At 42.6% G+C, this 25,616-nt stretch overlaps 2 protein-coding genes across 4 annotated transcripts in view; both read right to left on the minus strand.

Annotated features, from left to right (window-relative positions):
* Positions 1 to 1,105: 1,105 nt before the first annotated feature.
* Positions 1,106 to 4,569, minus strand: LOC106602033 (cofilin-2). The gene is made up of 4 exons (XM_014194484.2): positions 4,401 to 4,569; positions 2,905 to 3,212; positions 2,650 to 2,726; positions 1,106 to 2,260 (listed from the first exon to the last, which is right to left on the minus strand). Exons 1-4 carry the CDS (start codon positions 4,401 to 4,403, stop codon positions 2,148 to 2,150), a joined length of 501 nt encoding a protein of 166 aa, XP_014049959.1. The 5' UTR covers positions 4,404 to 4,569; the 3' UTR covers positions 1,106 to 2,147.
* A 193-nt stretch (positions 4,570 to 4,762) lies between these two features.
* Positions 4,763 to 25,616, minus strand: part of LOC106602003 (bromodomain adjacent to zinc finger domain protein 1A) — a 46,227-nt gene continuing 25,373 nt past the window's right edge. For 2 of the 3 annotated variants that reach the window (XM_014194448.2, XM_014194456.2), the window contains exons 18-26: positions 24,629 to 24,774; positions 21,591 to 21,757; positions 21,033 to 21,107; positions 18,385 to 18,632; positions 10,949 to 11,139; positions 10,486 to 10,826; positions 8,029 to 8,210; positions 6,049 to 6,136; positions 4,763 to 5,865 (exon numbers count right to left, since the gene is read on the minus strand). In XM_014194448.2, coding sequence (XP_014049923.1) covers positions 5,693 to 5,865; positions 6,049 to 6,136; positions 8,029 to 8,210; positions 10,486 to 10,826; positions 10,949 to 11,139; positions 18,385 to 18,632; positions 21,033 to 21,107; positions 21,591 to 21,757; positions 24,629 to 24,774 — 1,611 coding nt within the window. In that variant the 3' untranslated portion in view covers positions 4,763 to 5,692. The remainder of the gene's footprint in view (positions 5,866 to 6,048; positions 6,137 to 8,028; positions 8,211 to 10,485; positions 10,827 to 10,948; positions 11,140 to 18,384; positions 18,633 to 21,032; positions 21,108 to 21,590; positions 21,758 to 24,628; positions 24,775 to 25,616) is intronic. The other variant, XM_014194462.2, reaches the window with a different exon arrangement.

Consider the following 25,616-nt stretch of genomic DNA (forward strand, 5'->3'; position numbering starts at 1 on the left):
GTAGACTACAATGTTCTAGACACTGGGGACACCATTGGGTAATACTTGTTGCTCACTAAGTTGTAGCGTAGTCAGTCCAGACGGAGATACAATCAAGAGTTTGTTCGAAGTCTATTTGGTGTGACACCAACGCCAACCTACACCATATATTTCAGCTGTCACAGGACTGGGCCATCTGTTGCGTTAGATACTTCCCATAAGCAGGGGTTTACAACATCTTATAATAATACATCAAGGATTTGTGTTTTTTTCCATTCCCTTCTTTCCTATTCTGTTCCTTGAGTGTGAAAAGCATTCTTGGTAGCAAGCGGCAAGCGTGTGTACTTTAACTTGCTACTCTCCTCCTCTACCAGGGCTTCCCTTTCGTTGCTCTTTGGAAGCTTGTCCAGTTTTGCCATTTGTGGACAACGATGACAAGACACAAAAGCATGTGTTGGCCATAAATAGCTCTGACCAGCAGAGGATTGCTCACTGCCTGCAGATCAAATTCTCTACAGGCAGAAGGCAGCAGGCCTGGCCCCCAGCCCAGTTGCAGTAGAAGACAAACCACTCGCTCTTTCCTAGAAACACTTGGCCCTGTTCAAATGAAGGGACAAGGGCAGACCGGCGTGGCTGTTCATTGAAACTTAGATGGAGAGTATAAAAAGGTGCTTTGATTAATTTGGGAAACTGCAGTTCTCTAAGTTAAGGTTGAAAGAGCATTACATAAAAATATGATTGTCTATAAATATTTAAATGACATGTTTACAGTTCTCCAATTCACAATGACATACAGTATGATCAGAGGTTGGTCATTAAAGATTTGCTGTACTACAACAGAAATAGCCTTACTAGCTTGGCTTCACGCACAACAGTCTAGATATTAGATTTAAAAGCATCAGGGAAAAAACCTTATTAACATTTGGAGTTTCACACAGAAAATATAAATGTATAGAGCTGAAATTATTCCCAATTGTACACAATATATTTATACCAGAATGTTTCGTTAAGTTGTAGCTGCCCTCCTGAACAGAGCCCAGAAGATTGTCACTCACTAACTGCACCTGGTTTAATTGAATAAAACACTAACCAAGGCAATATAGCATAACATAGCATATAGACCAGATCTTTCTATTTCCTGTTAGAGGAAATCATTAATGTATCTCTTTATTGCGTCTCAGCCCTCCTAATGAACAGATACACTCAGACAGACAACCCAGAACAGAAGACACTTCTTTCTATTATCTGCCACAAGGTTTTATTGCAAAGTGGCAACCTCCTCGCCCGATCTCAAAAACAATGTTCCACTTAATGCTCCAAATGCACATATTGCCATCTTTACTGATATTTTTGAATTATTTTGTTTAGTGTTTAAAAAAAAAACTGCAACCACCACCCCTCCTTTTTACGGTGGTGTACTGTACATTCAAATGAAAGTAAGGCGGCAATTGAACAGTCAAATACTCATCTGTTCTTGTCCATATGCATAACAGGAATGAAAACTGAGGTAACATCTCTAGTTGACATAAATATAGATATTCTTTATAGTTATTCGAAACTTTTTTGTCTCAACTCGTAGTGTATAAACAAAAAAGTGCTTCATATATGCATAGTCTATTACGTGTTTTGCCAGGTCGAATAACATATTGGATACGATAGAACACTTCAAATAAATAAGTCAGTCATATGAAAAACCTAATAATTGCAAAATACTTGCTTTTAGCTGTAACCTGGGCAGTGAATATGACTGTCAAGGCATTATAGAAAGCGTTCACATTTTCCTACTCTACTGAGCATCTAGTCATCACTGTTTAGGCGGCAAAGAATGCAAAAACAGTGCTAAACTTTGTTTTGGGAGTGTTATTAATCTCAGGTAGTGTGGTGCTGCTGTACATATTTGTTTGGCAAAACACCTGATGAGTGAACATTCCTCGAAGGTAAAAAAAAAAAAAAAACTACCAGGATTTTTTTTTGAAGAAGTCAGCTGGCAAAATAAACTTGTAGGCTTTTGCATATGTTAATGAGATCTCCTTTGTGCGAAAAAAATAATAATAATAAAAACTGAAAAAAATACAAGCCTACAGCTTATTCCTTTAGGATCAAATTACATAGACACAACTGCTAAGGTGAAAGCGTCTGGAATCCAGATGGCACGTAGTATTTCCCGTTTACAATGGTAACCCTTCGAGTGATACCACCACGTTTCCCCCCAACTTGTCTGCCAGGGTGGCGCGGTCCTGGATGTCGTCTAATCCGTTGACTTGCCATTCGTGTTTGATACCTGAAAGAAAGGGATGTATAGAGCTGATTGCCATCCATTTTATACTGTGTCGTGTTGAATACTAACAAGGCCCTTTCAATAATTGCAGGGGTGTCGGAGGGAATTTTGTTTTGACACCACACATTTTCTAAACTTTCTATGGGGTTCAAATTGAATGGGGTTTTGAATAAGTTCAAAAGCTATAGCCATGAAACTTTTATAGAACATAGATAGGGAAAGACAACTTATTTCGGTTTTAAAAAAAAGTCTAAATAGTTCTAACAAGATAGTTGACTATAAGTTAACCGTTTAGACTATGCTAATTCACCTGAACAAATGACTGAGCACGATCATACAGTATCAGGTCAAACATACAGGAATAGCAGTTTGATATAGCCATTGTCACTCACCTGTGAACTTCTTTTTAATGGCATCTTTAGAGCTAGCGTAGATCATCTTGCTTTTCAAGGGAGCACCCTCAGGTGCCCTGGAAGGAGGGAAACAATTTAATAAGACTAATAACGTCCTTATTCCATTGTAATCCATACCACACAAATGAAAGTAGCAGTTATTTTACCCAAAGTCCAAGACCGTGCTTCTCAAACTTTTTTATACCTGGGGCCACCGAGCTATGGTTCTCCTTACATTACAACACTCAAACGTACCAAAATATAAATACCAGGTCTTCTTTCTTGGATTCTTTTGTTTCGTATGTGGCATCGTATAAGCCGTATCTGCAATCGTTGAGAGGTAGAAGCTTGACGAAGCATGCGTATGGGTCGTCCACCGACTCCCCAATGTCACCAACCAGAATCCACTTGCCCTCTTCCACAACAATCTTCTTCTTGTCATCGCTGAGGCAAAACAGCACAGCCTTTTTACGTTTTTTTACATCTTCGGTAGAGGATGACTTCCTGACTTTCATGTCATTGAAGACCTTGATGACTTCATCGTTGACAGTGACACCAGAGGCCTGCGGAAAGAGGGGGGAATGAAATGGCAGCCTTCAATATGGTCGTGCCCTGTTCAATAGCTAGTAAACACAGGGCACAATGCTGCTAAGACGCTACAGTTATTGTCATGTCCCTTTATTATGTGGACATTGAATCTAGACCCATAGCTAAACAGCATGGGGATGAGAAATACTTTCCCTGGGGGTCTTTATTAGAAGGTATAAGAAAAGCAAACATTTACACATACAGTATGTAGCTATAGCATTAGCTACCGATACGAGTCATGCAGACAGAATAACAAGTGACTGCAGCATTGATCATAGCCTTCCTTTCCGTTGACACTCATTTACAATGAATCAACACTACCTGCCAGCACACCTGCTGAGTCATTTTGCATGCCACATAGGCTATGTCAGCTGGCCAAAGTGTTCCATCAATAGCGATGATAATTCGACCAGAAAATCAATCCATGGCAATTGGACATTCCAACACTGTGGTGTACTGACTATTAACCCTCTATCACAAAAGTGCACGAGACTCGCTGACCACTGAGTGACCACCGCACTAGCAACTGTCAGAGAATAAGACCTGAAACTAGCCAGCACTGTGTCCAGCAACCTTTTGCATGTGTCAAGGCCCACTGCAGCAAACTAGCTAGTATGGGAACACACGCGTGGAAATCCGCATGGGCGCATTATTAGCTTGACTCGAGTGCAATCAAACAGCACAGGAGCCATGTAAGACCATTTCAAGTTACCTAGTTCTAATAACCAGCTAGCTACAGAAGAAGCTTATAGCGTAGAAATTATGATTGCCAGCAGGTTTGGTTTTAACGTTAGCTAGAAGCCAACTTGTCTTCAATAGCTGAAAGTTTAGCTAACGGGCAGTAGAGCGATTACCGTTAGACAGAGGACTGCGCTATAATTAAATTAAAATGGCCGCCTTAGGCTGCAGGCCTTGCAGCAATCCTAAACTGGAACTGATTTTAGAAATTAAATAACAGTATATTATTTAACTTGAAACAAACTTAGTAGCTACAGCTAATCACTATGGAATGTCCAAAGCAACTATAACCAGCAATCAAACATTGGTATGCAAGCAAGCAACGTTTTTCGAAAACAGCCCAGTGGAACAAAGTTACAAAAAGTTATATCTACACCGAACTAGAAAACTACCTAACATCTAGCTAGAAAAGTAAAGGATTTTACCATGTTGTCCGATCGTCGGTCCTGTGATTATGTGGGTAAATAGATATGGTAATGTTTGGACGAGCCGACCGGGTGTGTGGGACTGGGAGAGCGGGGGAGAAAGGTGTTGGTAAGGGGCGCGCCGGTATGAGCCAGTGCACTTGCAGCGGGCGGGATCAGGAATGGGATAGGAGGAATTCATCCTGTGACATACTGATGACAATGAAGCTCAGCAAGGACTTGCGGACTTCTACACTCAACTCAGGCAGCGTTATAAGTTATTTTTCTAACCCTACTAAAAAAATGTACACCTACCCTAAAAACAATACGGCTCACAATTATTTAGAAGACATTGGCAACAAAAGTGAGAGATGACCAAGAAATATTAAACAAAGCCAATTTATTTTTATATATAGGAAAATGTACACGATAGCAAATACAAAGTAGAGGTGACAGTTAGGGGGACAACACTCAGTATTTAGACCCTATCCCAAACAGTTTCTAAAGACTCAACATAAAACTAGGCCATAATTCTTTACAAAAACATGTTCTATAGAAATATTATAAATAAAGTTATTGCATTCAAAACTAAATAAATAACCAATGAATGATAAGAAATAAGGGACATATTGGTTTCCAGTGTAGTGTTTCACTGAAAGATGGGAACCTGAAACAGCTGATGTAAAATATGTTCAATATTATGAAACTAAAATTAAACTGTCCATATTAAGTTTCAATACTTAATTCACCTAAATCAACTGAAGTAGTCACATACAAAAAAGTATGTGCACAAAAATAGTAGTCTAGGAATGCTGCCAATATACAAAAAATAAATGCACTGTTGAAACCTGGTTTCAAACGACAATTTGTTTACCCTGAGTGAATACGAATAGATAGGCTTTGTTTTGAAATTTTCAGTGCAAATACTTTCACAGCGATATAGTTGTTCCTGCCTTATCTTGAGAGGGTATGATATTAACACTTCCAAAATGGTTTGGGACTGTTCAGACTTTACAATGCATGGTCATACTCACTAGAAACAAAATGGAAGAAAACAGAACGAAACGGAGGGACTACCTGAATTATGACCATGTATTTATATTGATGTGTGTATTTTCTGTCATTCAGGGCTCATCTGTAAAAGAGACCTTGGTCTCAGCATGACTCCCTGATAAAATAAAGGTTTGAAAAAAGAAGAAAAGAAAAAAAGAAGAAAAGTTTCCAATAACAAAACTTAGTTTTTTGTCGCAAAACTAATGAAACGCTTGCAGCGGTGTGCATGAATACGTCTCAGTAGTTTCAGTCAGTCAGCTTTACATCCGGGGCCGCTTCTGTGGAGGAGTGGTCCGGTCTGCCAGCCCCAGATTAGAGACTTCTGAGTTGAAGAAGGCTTGGAGCCTTGCTCCTGCTTTAGCTTCATTCGTGTGCCGAGGGTTGTATTGTAAACAGTTGGCAAACATGAGCTCCACGTCCTCAATGTACTCCGCTGTGAGATAGGAGGGGGAAAATGATGATCAGAAATCATTTCAAATCTGGTGTGCAGGACCATGACCGCATAAAACTTGTTTTCCATGTTGATACATTTTTTTATTCAATATACAGTAAACAAGGAGATGGTTCAAGCCTTTTAATTTGTGTTGGTTTAGGTAAAAGCAAAACATCAACTTACAAGCTGTTTTATATTCACAGTTGTTGACCTTTTCTCTGATAGTGCTCAGAGCTATGGGTCTTTTGATAATGTCGAAGTAGTCTGGAACCTGCAGAAGTGAGGACAGATAAATCAGAGGGGTATACAAGTAACCGCCCGACTAATCAAATAAACATTTATTTGTCACGTGCCCGCAAATATAGAAAATACGCTGTAGTTAAATTTTTTGTGTGTCTTTTTTGCCTCAGTGGATCAACGTGAACTTTTTCTGCCCAAGTTTCCAAAAGCATTAGGGAGATTGATGTGCATTTGCTGCCCGTACAGTTAATTCCAGTGTCTACCTGCCAGCAAAAAATCTTTTCCACTGTGTGTGCACGTGCGTAGGCTACCTGCCCCTCCCGAAGCATAGTCTACTAGCCTACTATTGACGTTACAAACTTGATTCAGTTTTAATTAAACAATGGATTAACTTTTTCAACACTAGTTAAGGATACTATAGTTATGTTTCACATAAGATGTATTAACTACAAAAAGGTAAGACATGTTTAAAGGTGTATATGTAGAAATCGCCCTGCCATTTCCTGGTTGATAAAATTCTAATTCCAGTTTATGTGACAAAACAAGCATGTATAATGTAGAGTCATTGTACCATAACCAAAAATATTATATTTCCTGCTGTTTGAAGCTGGGGTAGAAAACCGGGTTGCCTAAAAAAAAAGGTGATCGCAGCTTTAGTTCTGGTGCCGCTCTGCACACTCAAGCTTGTTAGCTTGCTAGTTTTGGGCCAACATTAAACTAACACTGAAGACATTCAAAGTTCCTTCATAGAAGCCAGTCCTCCGTAGGTATAATTCTACGGGCCTATTTCAGATAATGCATGTCATAACAATAAGATGCCCAGCGCTTCATAGCAGGCCTTCTCCCTCAAACTTTCTCACTTTCTCCCCACCTGCTTTAGTCTGTTGCCTCTTCTGCCCCATACTAGCATGTAAACTATAACTTTGGCCCACAGCATAAAAAAACTGCTCTATTCACAGTACTTGGTGAAGTAATTTAATGTCAAGCTAAATGTGGTTTCAAAAGGAAGGTTTCAAAAGGAACTTCATACTTTATTTTGCTGGTTGGAAAAGTGGAATGAAAAAAGATATATATATATATATATTCTGTTCCGAACGAAACGACTGGAAAATACATTTGGTTCCAACACCTGCTACATAGTAAGATCAATGCCAGGCAGCTAACTTACCAAAATATAGTGAAATAACTAAATGTTTTAGATGAGCATGAAATGGGAATGGTCTAATTGACCCAACAACTAGGACCTTCCCTCAAATACATAAAAAAATACATAACACGGTTTTAAAAATATATACATTTGGGATTGTTTATACAGATCTATAAGGATGCATAAATAGAAACGCGCAGTAAGATGCCAGAAGACAACTGATGCATATGGGGATATTTTGTATTTCTCTCTGACATTCAGAAACTGACCTACGGACCTATAGTCGAGGAATCAAAGAAATTGGACTTGGCTTGGGAAGTAATCTTATACAATGCGTGACTCTCGCCATCAATTGATCTATTCACTTTTAGTAAAAGACAATATGAATAATTAAATTGAGGGTCCATATAAATGATAGAACATTTGGTAGCGGAATAACATTTGGGGAAATGGGGTCTAGATTTATTTTCCTTATCCATTATTATATCATTGAATAGCCTAAATATAAGATGTCATGATTCTTGTTAAACTACATTGAATTCTGTTTAAAAACAAACAATTACAATGTGGAAAAAAGGGGGGCCCTGGGAAAAAAGATTGGAAACCCCTGAGTTAGATAGTAGGCGTCCCTAGTGAGGTAGCTAGTTGTATTCCAAGTGTATTCATAGGAGTGCTGCCTGTGTGTGGGTGTGTCTTTAAATGCATGCGCGCATATGCGTTTCTCTGTGAGCCAGGCTGGAACGGATAGAAATGTACCTTTAAAAGTCATGCATTACCTGTATCCTGGACACCAGCTTCATGAAGGGCCAGCTGTCTTCATGTCTGACTAGCTCTACGGTCAGGTGCTCGCAGGCAGACAGTTCATGGACTCCCAGGTTCCTCCCTGAGCTGCGGCGACTGGACGAAGAACCTGAGACCGAGGGAGTCAGGACCAGCTTGGGCTTGGGGGAGACCTCTGCTGGAGAAACAGAGAAGATGTAGCCGATTGTGAATATCAAAGATGTGCACTGTGTGAGAAAAACAGAAAATGACTCAACTAGAAGGAAGTTGTGTAACTTAAGACACCCCCTGAGGATTTTCAAGCGCTACAGCGCCTTCAGAAAGTATTCACACCCCTTATCCTTTCACATTTTGTTGTGTTACAGCCTGAATTTGTTAAATGGAGATTATGTGTAAACCAGTGAGACAATATCCCATAACGTAAAATTAATCCCATAATATAAATTAATAAAAAATGAACAGCTAAAATGTCTAGAGTTGATAAGTATTCAACCTCTGTTATGGCAAGCCTAAATAAGTCCAGGAGTGAAAACATAAGTTGCATGGACTCAGTGTACGACTACCTCATCCCTGTACCCCACATATACAATTATCTGTAAGGTCCCTCAGTCAAAACATGAATTTCAACCAAAGGCCAGGCAAAGAGCACCTATCGGTAAATTAGATAAGATAAAATGAATTACATTTTGGACAGTGCATTAACACACCCAGTCACTACAATGATGCAGGCGTCCTTCCTAACTCCGTTGACGGAGAGGAGGAATTTCAGGGATTTCAACATGAGGCCAATGGTGACTTTAAAACAGTTAGTTTATTGGCTGTGATAGGAGGGGGAAAAAAACAACGTTTAACGTTCGAGTGGCCTTAGTTTTTACTTAAAATCGTCTTAAAGATCAATGGCGACATGAAAATTGCATCCAGGTGTGCAAAGCACTTAGACTAAACCAGAAAGACTCACAGCTATAATTGCTGCCAAATGTGATTCTAACATGTATTGACCCAGGTGTGTGAATTAAGGCGATATATTGAATGAATTCAAATGTATGTTTTTGTGCGATATTCCAAATGCCTGTATTGCAATAATAACGTTTTTAGTTTTGTTTTTATGAGTGTTTATGTCCGCTAGTTCTTATGTCTTTTTGGTCGTCTCCTTCGCTCCTTCTGTTCGCCTTCTCATTTACACCAGATATCTGTATATAATGACAAGATGCCCATGTCTCTCCATAGCAATGGGAGCCATTGTTCCAGAGGCGGGAAGGTAGGTGACAAGCTTAGGGCCAAAATAAACCTATAGAAACACATTGGGATTTTAGCTAGAGTGAACTATTTCGCTTCGCTTCTTGCTCTCCGTACACACAGTAAGAGAAGTTAACCTTTCTAACAAAAGCCTTTGAATTGCTCAGATTGCGCACAGCAGACACTCCTAAAACAGGAGTATATTAATGAACATTGATTCTGGAAAATATATGTTGTTGGTGCGTCACACTGTGGTACCACCTACCGCTAGCAGCATTTTAGCCAAAGACTTATACTAGCTGTGTTTTATAAAATGTGCAATAAGCATAAAACAAATAGAAGGAATTGGCAACTCTCGCATTCTGAGAAATAAGGTAGGCAGCTTGATTTCAACATCTGAACAAAGTGGACAGGCTAGCATGCTGTTCAAATAGTTGGAGAATGACAGAAGGGTGTGTTCATAATTAAAACTGTAAATAGCTAGCAAATTGATCCAAGATGGCTAAACTTGAAATAAAGATTCCTATAAAGATTAGCTGGATACTCACTAGCACGTGGGCTTGTTCTTAAGAGACTGTTTATGAGACCTGTGTTCATTTTCTATTATGCCTGCTACAAGAAGTGAATGTGCATTATGCATGGTTCTGGTTAAATCTGTAACAAAAAGGACATTTTCATAGATATGAAAGCCTGATTGATCAGTGATTGCAAAAAAGCAGGTTAAACTATTTTGATAAAATAATTAGTCTTTTGACTGCGGAAGGCTTATATTAAGCACAAGTATAATTTCACAAGCCATGTATTCATTACACTGCATTTCAGTCAGAAATAATATATCTGACCTTTAATTGTACAACAAAGCTTACTTGGAGAAAAATAAATAAATTGTGAAAATCGGCCATAAGTTGTAAAAAAAATTCAACAAATATGATTTAGGCCATATCGGCAGCCCTATTGTGAATACTTATGTAACAGATTTCTGAATTTCATTTTTAATACATTTGCAAATATTTCTAAAAACACATTGACTTAGTCATTGTGGGGTAATTTGTGTAGAGGTGAGACATTTTTTATATTTAACCCATTTTGAATTCAGGCTGTAAAGCCACAAAATATGGAATAAGTCAAGGGGTATGAATACTTTCTGAAGGCACTATACATGACAAAATTAACATTCAATACTTCTGTACAGAAACATTTGGCAGAACCGGTCTTACCGGAGATGGATCTTCTACGAGAGTCTGCCTGAGAGGGAGATGGAGTAGGCTGGCTGCTTGTCCTGCTGGAGGTACCGCTGGAGGCCAGTATCTCGTGACTGAGCCGAGAGCTGACTCTGCTGCCTGGCCGTGGTGGGCGTCTGCCGTTGGAGACTGGGGTGGGCTTCTTCCCTGAGGACTTGGCGGAGGCTCCCTTCCCGGCCGAGAGGGCCTGTTTGGGGGTAGTCTGCTGGCTCCGGGGAGTGGAATGACTTGAGCTGCTGGTGGTCCTGCTATTTGACCGACTGCCTTTGGTAGTAGGCACAGGAGGTTTCACAGCAGTCCGGCCCTTTTTAGTGACACTATAGGAGAAGAGGGAGACTGAATTGAGGAAGGGAAACTTCAGATATGAATACGCAATGTTTTGGTTTTAAGGTAATTTACTATCAACACAATTACAAGTATAGTGACGCTCAAAACGCACCTCTTCTCTTCTTCCTCGGTCTCCTCCTCCGATTCCTCTTCCTCCGATTCTTCTTCCACTTCATCCTCAGACTCCTCCTCTTCCTCCACTTCTTCCTCAGAGTCGACAGAGGAGCGTTGGCGGGAGGTGAGGCGGTTGGCTCGCCGTTTGGGACGGCACTCCGGGCAGAACCAGTCCCCTTCTGGGACAGCCTGGACAACATAGATAGAGAGCAAAGGAGAGGTTTAGATATGTAACTATCAGGACATTTTTAACAATATATCGTATCGACAATGTCGCAATATTATTTTGGCCCTAGTTGGCTGTACCTGCACCCAAACTCCACTTTTTTACTTCATAGCTTGTCTTCCATCTTTTTAAATAGAGATGGAATTTGTTTGGCACTTATTTCGATGACTGACCAAAACGTAACGTTATGACTAACTATTATTGCCTTTCAGTCAGTCAACTTCGGTAAAACATACTATGGGGATCCGAACTCGCACGACTTCGGTTGAAGGCTCTACAATCACGCCTGACAAGGCCGATGAAACCCGTGCCTCGCTGGATGTGCCGCCTTCCACGAGCGAAAAGCGCGAGGCTCAGTTTCATTCCTTTAATTTAAGGCCCCTCTTCACCAAGCCCAGGAATGGGTGGTGCGGGACCAAAACAGGTGTTGTACCTTGTTTCCCTCCTTCAGGGAACCATAGTTATAGTCATAACATTACATTCTCTCTGTCAGTCAACTTCAGTACAACATACTACGGGGAAATAGTCACCCCCCAAGCCAACCCCAACTGATACTAAATTAAACGGCCCATGGCAGACAACCCAGACCTGACCACGCGAGATGCGGGTATAGTGATTATGGAGCGCTGCCTTGTGACTTTCCCCTGACCCAGCTGTAAACACACTGTGCTTTACTGGGAGCAGTGACATCCAAGCGACAAAACCTCAAAAGTGTGCAGTGATGCTCAAAAATAACTCCGATAGTTGACCCTTTAAAACAACGACCACAACGCTGCCAGACCCATGGTGGAGAGGGCGCGTACACCGCTAGGTAATGCTTGCCTCTTGCTGCTATATGCCATCGAGATAGCCGCCACAATCCACTATCCAGCTGGAGAGACGCTGCTTAGAGAACGCCCTTCCACAAACTGAGTACAGGAAGGGTGTACGGATAACGCAGAGGTTCCCAATATGTTTGGCCGAGGCCAAAGCCATGAGCAGGTAGGTTTTGTTGTAGGGGATCTTCAGATCCACCGACTTCAGAGGCTCAAAGGGGGCCCGCACAATGCCTCCAAAACCAGCGAGACCGGTCAGAGATCACACACACACACACACTTCAGGAACCGCACCACCAGGAAGCGCCCAGTGAGGCCCAATTCCCACATGACACTCAGACAGCAGCCATGTACACGTAAAGCAGAGAATGCTTGAAAAGGTCATGTAGAAACATAAGGATGCCCCTTATAAAGCACCGAAAAGGAACAAGTCCTTTATCTTGGCACCAGAGTTCAAATGCTGGCCACTTATACCCATACAGTCCTCTCGTGGGGGGTGCCCTTGTAGACGGAATGGTAGCAATAACCTCCGGAGGTAAACCTCTAGCCCAAAGGAACAAAATCTCTGGCATCGCTTGCCAATCCTGCCCGGGCGCCTGGGACAACAGGCGGGGGAGCATTAAACATGGACAAGCTTCCAACATGTGTTGTGCTGCCATGAGACTATAGCCTGCATGAAGCCCGGCCCCTTTACGGGCACAGGGGGCTCTGGCAATGGCTGACGTAGTATCCCGTTGGTCAAACGTGGGGGAACTTGTCACAGTAGTGTTTTTGCGGAGGGACGCACTTGTCAATCAGATATGTGCCAAGGTAATAGCTAACTCGCCTCGGCAAATTAGCCAACCTGGCTAGCATGCTTTGCAGCGCTCGTTTAGCTAGCCCGATCTCGAAAGTCGATGTAGGACCAGATCACCGAGGTGGGACCGGATCCTTCATCAACAAGTCTGGGAAGAGAAATAAGTTGTGCTTGACCGAGGCAGACAGGTGGCGGGGGTTACCCACCGAACCTGGCCGCTCTCACTCTTCAAAAAAACCTCCCGGAACTGGCCACAGAGCACACATTGCCAGGGTTGGGCGCGGGCAGCCACTCCATGCCCCACGCGCAGGCAGACAAGACATTTGCGCTGACCACCCCATCGGTCCCTGAAAAGGAAAGCCGAAGAATTCTACACGTCTTTCCAGGGAGTTTGTACACAGTATGTGGCAATGTGCACACGGACCGGTTCGAGCGAGAGCCGCCTGAGCGTCCTCCAAGCAGAGAAACTACACAGAGCGTGAGTATCTTTCAGAAAAATGCTATAACCCTGACAGGGGGCATGACCCCAAACCCGGCTTAGCCATCGTCGTCTGTCAATTTCTTAGCCATCTTACTCATTGCACTAACAAACTGAAGAATAACAACAACAAATTATTACAAAACAAGTACAAGCTTCAGCACACAACATCCATGGGGTGAGCACAACCTACCACTATGGGACAGTTTAGTTGCAGCAATGCAAGACAGTCGTTTTCCATTTGTTTGTTTTAGCAGCGTGAATAGTTACTGTAAACAAGGTAAAGAGCGAAATAATTGAAGGAATGAATCTGAGCCTCACGCTTATCACCTGTGGAAGGCGGGGCTTCCAGCGAGGAGTGGATTTCATTGTCCTTGTCAGGCGTAATTGTAGATCATTCAACCGAAGTCTCGAGAGTGCCACTCCCCATAGTATGTTGTACCGAAGTTGACTGAGTGAAAGAACTCGTTTTCTCATGGCTCCTGTCTCTCTGCAGCAGACTTTTTTTAAAAGCTCTTTTTTCTCCCCAATTTTGTGGTATCCAATTGGTAGTAGTTACAGTCTTGTCTCATCGCTGCAACTTCCGTACGGACTCGGGAGAGGTGAAGGTCGAGAGCCATGCGTCCTCCGAAACAACCCAACCAAGCCGCACTGCTTCTTTTACATTTTTTTAAACATTTTTAGTCATTTAGAAGACGCTCTTATCCAGAGTGACTTACAGTAGTGAATGCATACATTTTTTTTCTTCTTCCTGTACTGGTCCCCCGTGGGAATCGAACCCACAATCCTGGCGTTGCAAACACCATGCTCTACCAACTGAGCCACACGGGCTCTTCTTGACACAATGCCCACATACATTTTAAAAGAAATTTCAAAAAGCCTACATATCAATACATACTGGTGGTGTAACGGACCATAGTTGATCACCCCCCGCGGTTCACCATGCATGTGAACCGCGGATCAATTGCAAAGTTCAACCATCATGGTGTGAAACACTTTTTAAAGTAATAATTCCCTAAATCTCAATGCAGAGTTGCACTGAAAAGATAAAGACAGATGCGTGCTGTGTTTTATTCTGAAGCCTGAAGGTTGATTTGATTTTTTTTATATAAAACAGTTGTGTGAACTGTTCTTGAGAACGGGGCATGTTGAATCCCAACGAATCAATCCTGGATGCTCGTGTTGCAAAAAGCAAAGAAAAAAGAGCAGTGACAGACATGGTTAGCGGAGGAGCTGAAGAACTGGAAAAACCTCCCGCTTCATTTAAGTCTCATGTATGGGATCACCATATTGAATCTGCAACCTGGGCTGGCAGCATTCTGGATCATCTAACTTCGCGACGCATACAAAGCCCTCCCTCGCCCTCCTTTCAGCAAATCTGACCACGACTCCATTTTGTTGCTCCCAGCACATAGACAGAAACTAAAACAGGAAACGCCCCTGCTCAGGTCTGTTGAACGCTGGTCCGACCGATCGGATTCCACGCTTCAAGATTGCTTCGATCACGTGGACTGGGATATGTTCCGGATAGCCTCAGACAGCAACATTGATGTATACGCTGATTCGGTGAACGAGTTTATTAGCAAGTGCATCGGTGAAGTTGTACCCACGGTGACCATTAAAACCTTCCCCAACCAGAAACCGTGGATTGATGGCAGCATTCGCGCAAAACTGAAAGTGCGAACCACTGATTTTAATCATGGCAAGGTGACCGGAAACATGACCGAATACAAACAGTGTAGCTATTCCCTTCGCAAGGCAATCAAACAAGCTAAGCGTCAGTATAGAGACAAAGTAGAGTTGCAATTCAACGGCTCAGACACGAGACGTATGTGGCAGGGTCTACAGACAACCACGGATTACTAAAAGAAAACCAGCCCCATCGCGGACACCGACGTCTTGCAGACCTGAGTTTATAACTTCAAATTATTTTTCAAAAAGATGAGGATGTCTACATTGTTTGTGGAGAGGGTATCACTATTTCCTCTACCGTGGAGAACACCCTCTCGCTAGGAACTGAAGTGCCAGATAAATTAAACAACTTCTTTGCTCGCTTTGAGGACAATACAGTGCCACTGACACAGCCTGCTACCAAAACCTGCAGGCTCGCCTTCACCGTGGGCAATGTGAGTGAAACATTTAAATGTGCTAACCCTCGCAAGGCTGCCGGCCCAGACGGAATCCCTAGCCGCGTCCTCAGAGCATGCGCAGACGAGCTGGCTGGTGTGTTTACGGACATATTCAATCAATCCTTATCCCAGTCTGTTGTTCCCACATGCTTCAAGAGGGCCACCGTTGTTCCTGTTCCCAAGAATGCCAAGGTAACTGAGCTAAACGACTATCGCCCTGTAGTCATCATGAAGTGCTTTGAGAGACTAGTCAAGGATCATATCATCTTCACTCTACCTGACACCCTAGACCCACACCAATAGGTCCGCAGACGACACAGTCACACTGCCCTACCACCCAGGCAAGAGGAATGCCTATATGAGAATGCTGTTCATCGATTACAGCTCAGCATTTAACACCATAGTACCCTCCCTCCAAACTCATCATTAAGCTCGAGACCCTGGGTCTCGACACCGCCCTGTGCAACTGCGTCCTGGACTTCCTGACGAGCTGCCCCTAGGTGGTGAGGATAGGAAACAACATCTCCACCATGCTGATCCTCAACACTGGGGCGCCACAAGGGTGCGTTCTCAGCCCTCTCCTGTACTCCCTGTTCACCCACGACTGAGTGACCATGCACACCTACAACTCAATCATCAAGTTTGCAGACGACACAACAGTAGTGGGCTTGATTACCAACAACGAGACAGCCTACAGGGAGGAGGTGAGGGCCCTAGGACTGTGGTGTCAGGAAAACCGAGAGACTGAAAAACAGCTCCTATCTCAAGGCCATCAGACTGTTAAACAGCCATCACTAACATTGAGTGGCTGCTGCCAACATACTGACTCAAATCTCTAGCCACTTAATTAAAAATTGGATGTAATAAATGTATCACTCGTCACTTTAAACAATGCCACTTGATATGTTTACATACCCTAAATTACTCATCTCATATGTATATACTATACCATCTACTGCATCTTGCCTATGTCGCACGGCCATTGCTCATCCATATATTTATATGTACATATTCTTATTAATTCCGTCACACTTGTGTGGTAGTTGTTGTGAAATTGTTGGTTCTCGTTATTACTCTGCTTATTTGCTCTTCTCTTTTTTTTCTCCTCTGCAAGGATTCTACAATCATGGCCCCAAGTGAAAACTCACCATCTAAATTCAAGCTCCATTAAATCCCCATACCTCAGATCTACTGCACTGATCCAAGTTTTTCTCCCTATCCCTCCCTACACGTGAGCTCCCCGATTGCCACTAAGAGTGTGTATTTTTTTTTTTTAAAGTGAATTACTTAAATAATAAATATACTGCAGTCTAATCGTCATCTATGCTATTGCTATTAGAATCATCCATTTTTGACTTGGAATAATGGTATTGCCACAATTATAGTTCTATGAAATATGATAATAAATCATTTGTTTAATAGATCAAGTAATTGGCCACAGAACCGACACAGACTCAGAGGCACCTCCTCCACAAAATAATTTGGCCATGAAGGAGCGTTTCGGGGAGACCTTTGTGAGCAAGGACACAGGCAAGACGTTTTCCAACACCATCAAAGAGGAGGCATCCCAGTGGATGGTGATCCACTGGCATGGTGGAAAAGCAATGAGTGTAAATACCTTCATATTGCCATGATGGCGAGACGCTACCTGGCACTTCAGTTCCTAGCGAGAGGGTGTTCTCCAAGGCAGGGGACATAGTGACTGCAAAGAGGTCTCCCCTCTCCCCAGACAATGTAGACTTTCTCATCTTTTTGAAAAAGATTTTGAAGTTATAAGTTCAAGTCTGCTTTGCTTCCTTTTTTTGATGTGGACACAGGCAATTTTCTTTTATTCACTATTGTTCAAAGGAAGAAGGTATCATGCCTCATATTGCACTTTAATTTAACAATTGAGTATTTTATATATTTTAAGATTTTATTTATTTAAACATTGAAAACTTCCTTGCTTTAAGTGTTTTTCAAGTAATAAATGGAAAGCAAAGTTAGACTCCCTTTTTTTGCTAACCCGAAAAACAAATCAGATCCATGACTCAAAGCCGTGATCTGATCCGTGAGTTGTGATCGTTGCACCACTAATACATACACAAACTATCTAGGTCAAATAGGGGAAAGGTGTTGATTGTAACTGTTTCTTAAAACCAGGTTTGCTGTTCACTTGAGAAATATGAGAAAGAAAGGAGTACCATGCAATGTGTGGTGTAAAAGATAGATTTTTCTAACGAGTAGTTTGAACAAACCTTACAGTGGAGCAAACCTTAATGCGTGCTTCCCTCCTTGCCGTTGGGAACAAACAATCCTACTAATTAAAATAGCCTACCAATGCATTAAGACAAGTTAAAGTTACGAAGAGTATTTCCCAAATAGGCCATTCTAATAAAGTGTTTAATGTCCTAAAGTTGCAGCTTTCAAAATAGAACAATTGTGAAAGTCTGTCTATAAGGCGATTCTCTAGCACAGCTTGATTTCGAATGACATTTCAGGCAACAAGTGAAATTGACTAAACAATATCGAAATGGAAAAAAATCGAATGAGAAAAAAAACTGAAAACATTAAGTACAGCTGAGCAAATCTTAAGAAATGTGTAGAAGAGGGCCATTTCCATAGCTAATCATTAGCAATGTAGGCTTCAACCCACCTACAATATATAGCCTAGGCCTAGTAAGAGAGGAAGATGCAAACCATTGAATATCATCTAGTTCTGGGGACAGCAGAGTTGCATGCTCTGCAGCTGGCGCCTTCATAATTGTCCAACTCATCACGCTACAGTCGAAACCTCATTATCCCACAGAGAAATCTATAAAAATAAAGTCCATATATTTTGCCATGATTCCCCTCGTCCTTCCTTCGCGCTAGCTTTTTTTTATGGTTGACCAACGGGGCGATACCATCGTATATCTAAATGTTTTATGGGTACCTAAGCACCATAGCACAAAGGTTGACGTCATCCAACCCTGCAGGCCATGTGTGAACAAAAGCATAATCCATCCTACCTTGAGTTTGGGGCGGACACAGTGGATGTGGTGTCCTCTGTCGCAACTGTCACACAGCAGCATGTTTTCTGCATCTCCCTTCCTGCGACAGACCTTACAACGGGCGTTGAGCAGAGACTTGGCCCAGATGACACTGCGCTCCAGTGTGGAGAGGTGGAGGAAGACCTGAGACAGGCTGGAACAGCCCAGCAGAGACTCCCTCCAACGCTCCTGGACAGTCTTCACCACCCGACCACTGTCACTACCTCCTGATGGGGTCAGAAACACAGTCAAACATCCTCCATTCCTCTCCATCATCTACAACACAAGTCAACACAGTCTTCACCAACCCACCACTGTCAAAGCCACCTGAGGGGAGGGGAGACAGTCTGTCAGATCAAGACTGAGTGTACAAAACATTAGGAACACCGGCTCTTTCCATGACAGACTGTCCAGGTGAAAGCCATGATCCCTTATTGATGTCACTTGTAAATCCTCTTCAAAACCAGTGAAGATGACGGGTTAAAAGAAGGATTTAAGCCTCGAGACCATTAACGTGGGTTGTGTATGGGCTCCATTCAGAAGGTGAATAGGCAAGACAAACGGAGTATGGTAGTAGGTGCCAGGCGCACCGGTTTGAGTGCGTCAAGAACTGCAGCGCTGCCTGGTTTTTCATTCCCAACAGTTTCCCTTGTGTATCAAGAATGGTTCACCACCCACAGTAAGCAATAAAAAAAATTAAAAAATACATTTAACCTTTATTTACTAGGCAAGTCAGTTAAAAACAAATTATTCTCTACAATGACGGCCTATACGAGCCAAACCCGGACGACGCTCAGCCAATTGTGCGCCGCCCTATGGGATAACCAATCACAGCCGGTTGTGATCAAGCCCGGATTGGAGTCAACATGGGCCAGCATCCCTGTGGAACGCTTTCGGCACCTTGCAGAGTCCATGCCCCGACGAATTGGGGCTTTTGAGGGCAAAATGGGGTGCAACTCAATATTAGAAAGGTGTTCCTAATGTTTTGTACACAGTGTACATATTTTACTGTTATCTTATTTCAGATTGGTATCATTAAGATAATATACAGTACCAGTCAAGTTGACACCTACTCATTCAAGGGTTTCTTCCTTTTTACTATTTTCTACATTGTAGAATCAAAACCATGAAATAACACAGTAAACAAAATATATACATTTTATGTTTGAGATTCTGCAAAGTAGCCACCCTTTGCCTTGATTACAGCTTTGCACTCTTGGCATTCTCTCAAATCAGCTTCACCTGGAATGCTTTTCCAACCATCTTGAAGGAGTTCCCACATATCACACTCTAAGGTCCAACTCATCTCATTTGGTTTGAGGTTGGGTGATTGTGGAGGCCAGGTCACCTGATGCAGCACTCCATCACTCTCCTTCTTGGTCAAATAGCCCTTACACAGCCTGAAAGTGTGTTGAGTCATTGTCATGTTGAAAACAAATGATAGTCCCACTAAGCGCAAACCTTGATGGGATGGCGTATCGCTGCAGAATGCTGTGGTAGACATGCCTTGAATTATAAATAATTGACCAACAGTGTCACCATTAAAGTGCCCCAACACCATCACACCACCTCCATGCTTCACCGTGGGAACCACACACGCAGCGATCATCCGTTCACATACTCTGCGTTTCACAAAGACACGGCGGTTGAAACCAAAAATCTCATCAGACCAAAGGACAGATTTACACAGGTCTAATGTCCATTGCCTGTGTTTCTTGGCCCAAGCAAGTCTCTTCTCATTGGTGTCCTTTAGTAGTGGTTTCTTTGCAGCAATTCGACCATGAAGGCCTGATTCACACAGTCTCCTCTGAACAGTTGATGTTGAGATGTGTCTGTTACTTGAACTCTGTGAAGCATTTATTTGGGTTGCAATTTCTGAGGCTGGTAACTCGAATGAACTTATCCTCTGCAGCAGTGGTAACTCTGGGTCTTCCTTTCCTGTGGCGGTCCTCATGAGAGCCAGTTTCATCATAGTGCTTGATGGTTTTTGCGACTGCACTTGAAGAAACTTTCAAAGTTTTTGAAATATTCCAGATTGACTGACCTTCATGTCTAAAAGTAATGGACTGTCGTTTCTCTTTGCTTATTTTAGCTGTTCTTGCCATAATATGGACTTGGTCTTTTAAAGAAATAGGGCTCTCTTCTGTATACCACCCCTACCTTGTCACAATGCAACTGATTGGCTCAAACGCATTAAAGGTAAGAAATTCCACAAATTGACTTTTAACAAGGCACACCTGTTAAATGAAATGCATTCCAGGTGACTACCTCGAAGCTAGTTGAGAGAATGCAAAGCTGTCAAGGCAAAGGGTGACTACTTTGAAGAATCTCAAATAAATAGATTTTGATTTGTTTAACACTTTTTGGGTTACCCCGTGTTATTTCATAGTTTTGATATCATCACTACAATATCATCTCTACAACGTAGAAAATAGAAAAAATAAACCTTGACTGAGTAGGTAGCCAAACTTTTGACTGGTTCTGTGTGTGTGTGATATATAAATAGACAAGCTCTTTTTCCCAAGCATGACGGATTTTATATATCTCAAATCCGTCATGCTTGGGGAAAAAGAGCTTTTCAATTTCATAGTGCTGATTTTGCCTTCCTTTCTTGCCATCATCCTTACCTTCACTGTTTTGATCCTCATCTTTCTTCTTGTCTCTCTTCTTTGCCTTCTGGTCCTTTTTAGAGTCTTCATCTCCTGTTGAGGGGATAACAAAGATGAGGCACCGTTTGCCATGACAGTCCACAAGATACATTTGAACGTCAAACATATCATTAACAGCTCTAAACACAAATGCAATAAGCATGGACCTTTCTAATGACCAGTTTAGTGTGTGAAAAATACAGGTCTGAGCAGACATTAAATCACAGGTGGCACTTATTCCCTGCCTGTCTGGCAGTTAAGGTCTGTTAGATGCTCTGATAAAGGTCTCTGTGACCAAAAGCTTGACCTAAACAGCATTTTAATAGAGATTCTCAACTGACATTTTTTAATCCAGGAAATGCCTTAATCTGCAGCTCAAAGTTAATACAATTCACAATGATTTAAGTGCACACCGCGCCCAAAATGGCACCCTATTCCCTATGTGCTCCGGTCAAAAGTAGTGCACTACAAAGGGAATAGGGTGCAATAAGGACAATACCAGTTCTCTACGGAAACTTCTGAGTTTTGCTGGCCTACCCAGTGGAGCCTTGAGGAACTTCCTCTCGATGCCCTGTTGGATGTGGGCCAGGGCCTGAGCCAGGTAGTGGACTGTGTTGTTGACCAGCTGAGGGGTGCTGGGGCTGGAGGCAACATTGATACTCTCCCCCTTTAGCTCCTGTATCCTGAACAATGACACCTGTAAACTGGAACATGGAGCAGACAGAGAGATGGTGTTCAACTGTGGGTGTCAACAAAGATCTTCCTCTGGGTGTCAAAGATACAGTGGGGATGAAAGAATGAGTAAAGAAAATACAAAAAGCTATGTGGAATTTGAAACTCTTATTGAACCAGCTGTTGCCATTTGAGGACATGAGCTTCTCTATTCAAACCGTATGAAAAACAAGTTCAACATCAAATTTGTACTTGTCTGGTACCCAGGCCTTTTCTTAATTAACTCAATGTAACCATATTTCTATCTAGCTAACCTCTTGGTCTCTCCCTTCAGCTCCTGGAACCTGACCAATGAAATATTCAACCTGCACATGCTTTTTTACTGATCCTATGCTCTCGCCTCTGGGAGTCAATAAAATATATATACACCACATGAACAAAAGTACGTGGACACCTGCTCGTCAAACGTCTCATTCCAAAATCATGGGGATTAATATGGAGTTGGTCCCCCCTTTGCTGCTATAACAGCATCCACTCTTCTGGGAAGGCTTTCCACTAGATGTTGGCACATTGCTGCAGGGACTTTCTTCCATTCACAAGAGCATTACTGAGGTCTGGCACTGATGTTGGGCGATTAGGCCTGGCTCGCAGTCTGCGTTCCAATTCATCCCAAAGGTGTTCGATGGGGTTGAGGTCAGGGCTCTGTGCAGGCCAGCTAGTTCTTCCACACCAATCTTGACAAACCATTTCTCTATGGACCTCGTGTTGTTCACAGGGGAATTGTCATGCTGAAACAGGAAAGATCCTTCCCCAAACTGTCGCCACAAAGTTGGAAGCACAGAATCATCTAGAATGTCATTGTATGCTGTAGCGTTAAGATTTCCCTTCACAGGAACAAAGGGACCTAGCCCAAACCATGAAAAACAGCCCTGGGCCAGTATTCCTCCTCCACCAAAGTCTACAGTTGGCACTACGCATTGGGGCAAGTAGCGTTCTCCTGGCATCCGCCAAACCCAGATTGGACCGTATGACAGCCAGATGGTAAAGCGCAAGCCATCACTCCAGAGAATGCATTTCCACTGCTCCAGAGTCAGCTGGCAGTGAGCTTTACAACCACTCCAGCCGATGCTAGGCATTGTGATCTTAGGCTTGTGTGCAGCTACTCGGCCATGGAAACCCATTTCATGAAGCTCCCAACAAACAGTTACTGTGCTGACATTGCTTCCCGAGGTAGTTTGTAACTCGGTAGGGAGTGTTTTTACGTGTTACGCGCTTCAACACTGGGCGGTCCCGTTCTGTAAGCTTGTGTGGACTACCACTTCGCGGCTGAGCCATTGTTGCTCCTAGACGTCTCCACTTCACAACCACAGCACTTACAGTTGACAGGGGCAGCTCTAGGAGGGCAGAAATTTAACTTGCTGGAAAGATGGAATCCTATGATGGTGCCAAGTTGAAAGTCACTGAGCATTCTACTGCCAATGTTTGTCTATGGAGATTGCATGGCTGTGTGCTTGATTTAACACCTGTCAGCAACGGGTGTGGCTAAAATTGCCGAATCCACTAATTTGAAGGGGTGTCCAGATACTTTTTTAAATGCAGTGCATTTGGATAGAATTCAGACACCTTGACTTTTTCTACATTTTGTTATGTTACAGCCTTAATCTAAAAATGATATTAAATGTTGTTTTTCCCCACAATCTACACAATACCCCATAATGACAAGGCGAAAACCAGTTTAGACATTTTTGTTAATTTATATATTAAAAAAATATATAAAAAAATAAAAACAGGGCCTCACGAATGGCGCAGTGGTCTAAGGCACTGCATCGGTGTCACTACAGCCGGGGGTTCGATACCAAGCTGTGTCACAACCGGCCATGACCGGGAGTCCCAAAGGGTGGCGCACAATTGGCACAGCATCGCCTGGGTTAGGGGAGGATTTGGCCATGGGGGAGGGGGGGGCTTTACTTCGCTCATTGCGCTCTAGTGACTCATTGTGGCAGGCCAGATGCATGCAGCCTGACTTCGGTCATCAGTTGAACAGTGTTTCCTCCGACGCATTGGTGCAGCTGGATTTCGGGTTAAGCAAGCGGGTGTTAAGAAGCACGGCATGGGGGGGGGTCATGTTTCAGAGGACGTATGACTCGACCTTTGCCTCTCTTGAGCTCGTTGGGGAGTTGCAGATTTGAGACAAGATTGTAATCACAAAATTTGGAAGAAAAAGGGGGATAAAAAATATAAAATACCAAATTTACATAAGTATTCAGACCCTTTTGCTATCAGACTCAAAATTGCGCTCCAGTGCATGCTGATCTAACATCTCTGGAGAGAACTTAAAATAGCTGTGCAGCAACGCTCCCCATCCAACCTGACAGAGCTTGAGAGGATCTGCAGAGAAGAATGGGAGAAACCCACCCCAAATACAGGTGTGACAAGCTTCTAGCATCATACCCAAGAAGACTCGAGGCTGTAATGCTGCCCAAGGTGCTTCAACAAAGTACTGAGTAAAGGGTCTGAATACTTAAGCAACCATGATTTCAGTTTATTCATAAATTGCAAAAATGTCTAAAAACCTGTTTTTGCTTTGTCATTATCGGGTAGTGTGTGTAGATTGATGGAAAACACCAAATAATCAATTTTAGAATAAGGCTGTAATGTAATAAACTGTAAAAAGTCAAGGGGTCTGAATACTTTCCCAAAGTACTGTATAGTGTACTTTGCAGATAAAATATATATTGTGAACAAACACCTAACTCATTTAAGTATATGGTAGCCGTCTTTTTATCAGACATAAGGACAATTCATCAATGTAACCATTCATTATATCTAGCTAACCTCTTGGTGCACAATTTGACAGACAGTAGCACAAAATTCAGACCATGTGGTGGATGTACAGCATTTACCCGTCTTTTTTCAAGTTATCATTTATTTCCATTTTCTCCACGTCACCGTTCTCTCCTTTCCCAAAACCATTCTCCTTCAACTCGGGGCTCAGCAGTTCATAGTGGCCTTCCTCCAGTGCTTTCCTCCATTCACTCCTCTCCATCACCTACAATACATGACCAACCAGAGATGTCATCAAATCAATGTTTTCATTCCCTGAAAAATACATGTTCATTTTTAAAGTTTGGGAGGAAAATTGGAAAGCATTCAGATTCAATTCATAACTCTGCCTACCACTGTATATAAAAAATAAACAATTCATAGTCCCTCATAACAGCTCATTCATTATGTTGTCAAATACCTAATCATTACTAACAATGAAGAACAGATTTTTTGCTGCATATCATATCAAATTTGGTGTAGACCTTACCGTGAAATGCTTACTTACAAGCCCTTAACCAACAACGCAGTCCAATAAAGTAAAAAATGAAAAGTAACAATAACGAGGCTATATACAGGAGGTACCGGTACCTAGTCAATGTGCAGGGGTACGGGTTAGTCGAGGTCATTTGTACATGTAGGTAGGGGTAAGGTGACTATGGATAGATAATAAACAGCAAGTAGCAGCAGTGTAAAACAGGGGGGGGGGTTCGAGGTAAATAGTCCGGGTGGCCATTTCATTAATTGTTCAGCAGTCTTATGGCTTGGGGGTAGAAGCTGTTAAGAAGCCTTTTGGACCTAGACTTGGCGATTCAGTACCGCTTGCTGTGCAGTAGCAGAGAGAACTATGACTTGGGTGACTGGACAATTGTTAAGGCCTTCCTCTGACACTGCCTAGTATATATGTCCTGGATGGCAGGAAGCTTGGCCCCAGTGATGTACTGGGCCGTACGCCTACCATGTGTAGCGCCTTGCGGTCGGATGCCGAGCAGTTGCCATACCAGGCGGTGAAGCAACGGTGCAGCTGTATTAGTATGTGAAATAAAGCAATTAATCAGAAAAAGAGCT

This window comes from Salmo salar, chromosome ssa01, assembly GCF_905237065.1.
Source record: "Salmo salar chromosome ssa01, Ssal_v3.1, whole genome shotgun sequence".
Lineage (NCBI taxonomy): Eukaryota > Metazoa > Chordata > Actinopteri > Salmoniformes > Salmonidae > Salmo > Salmo salar.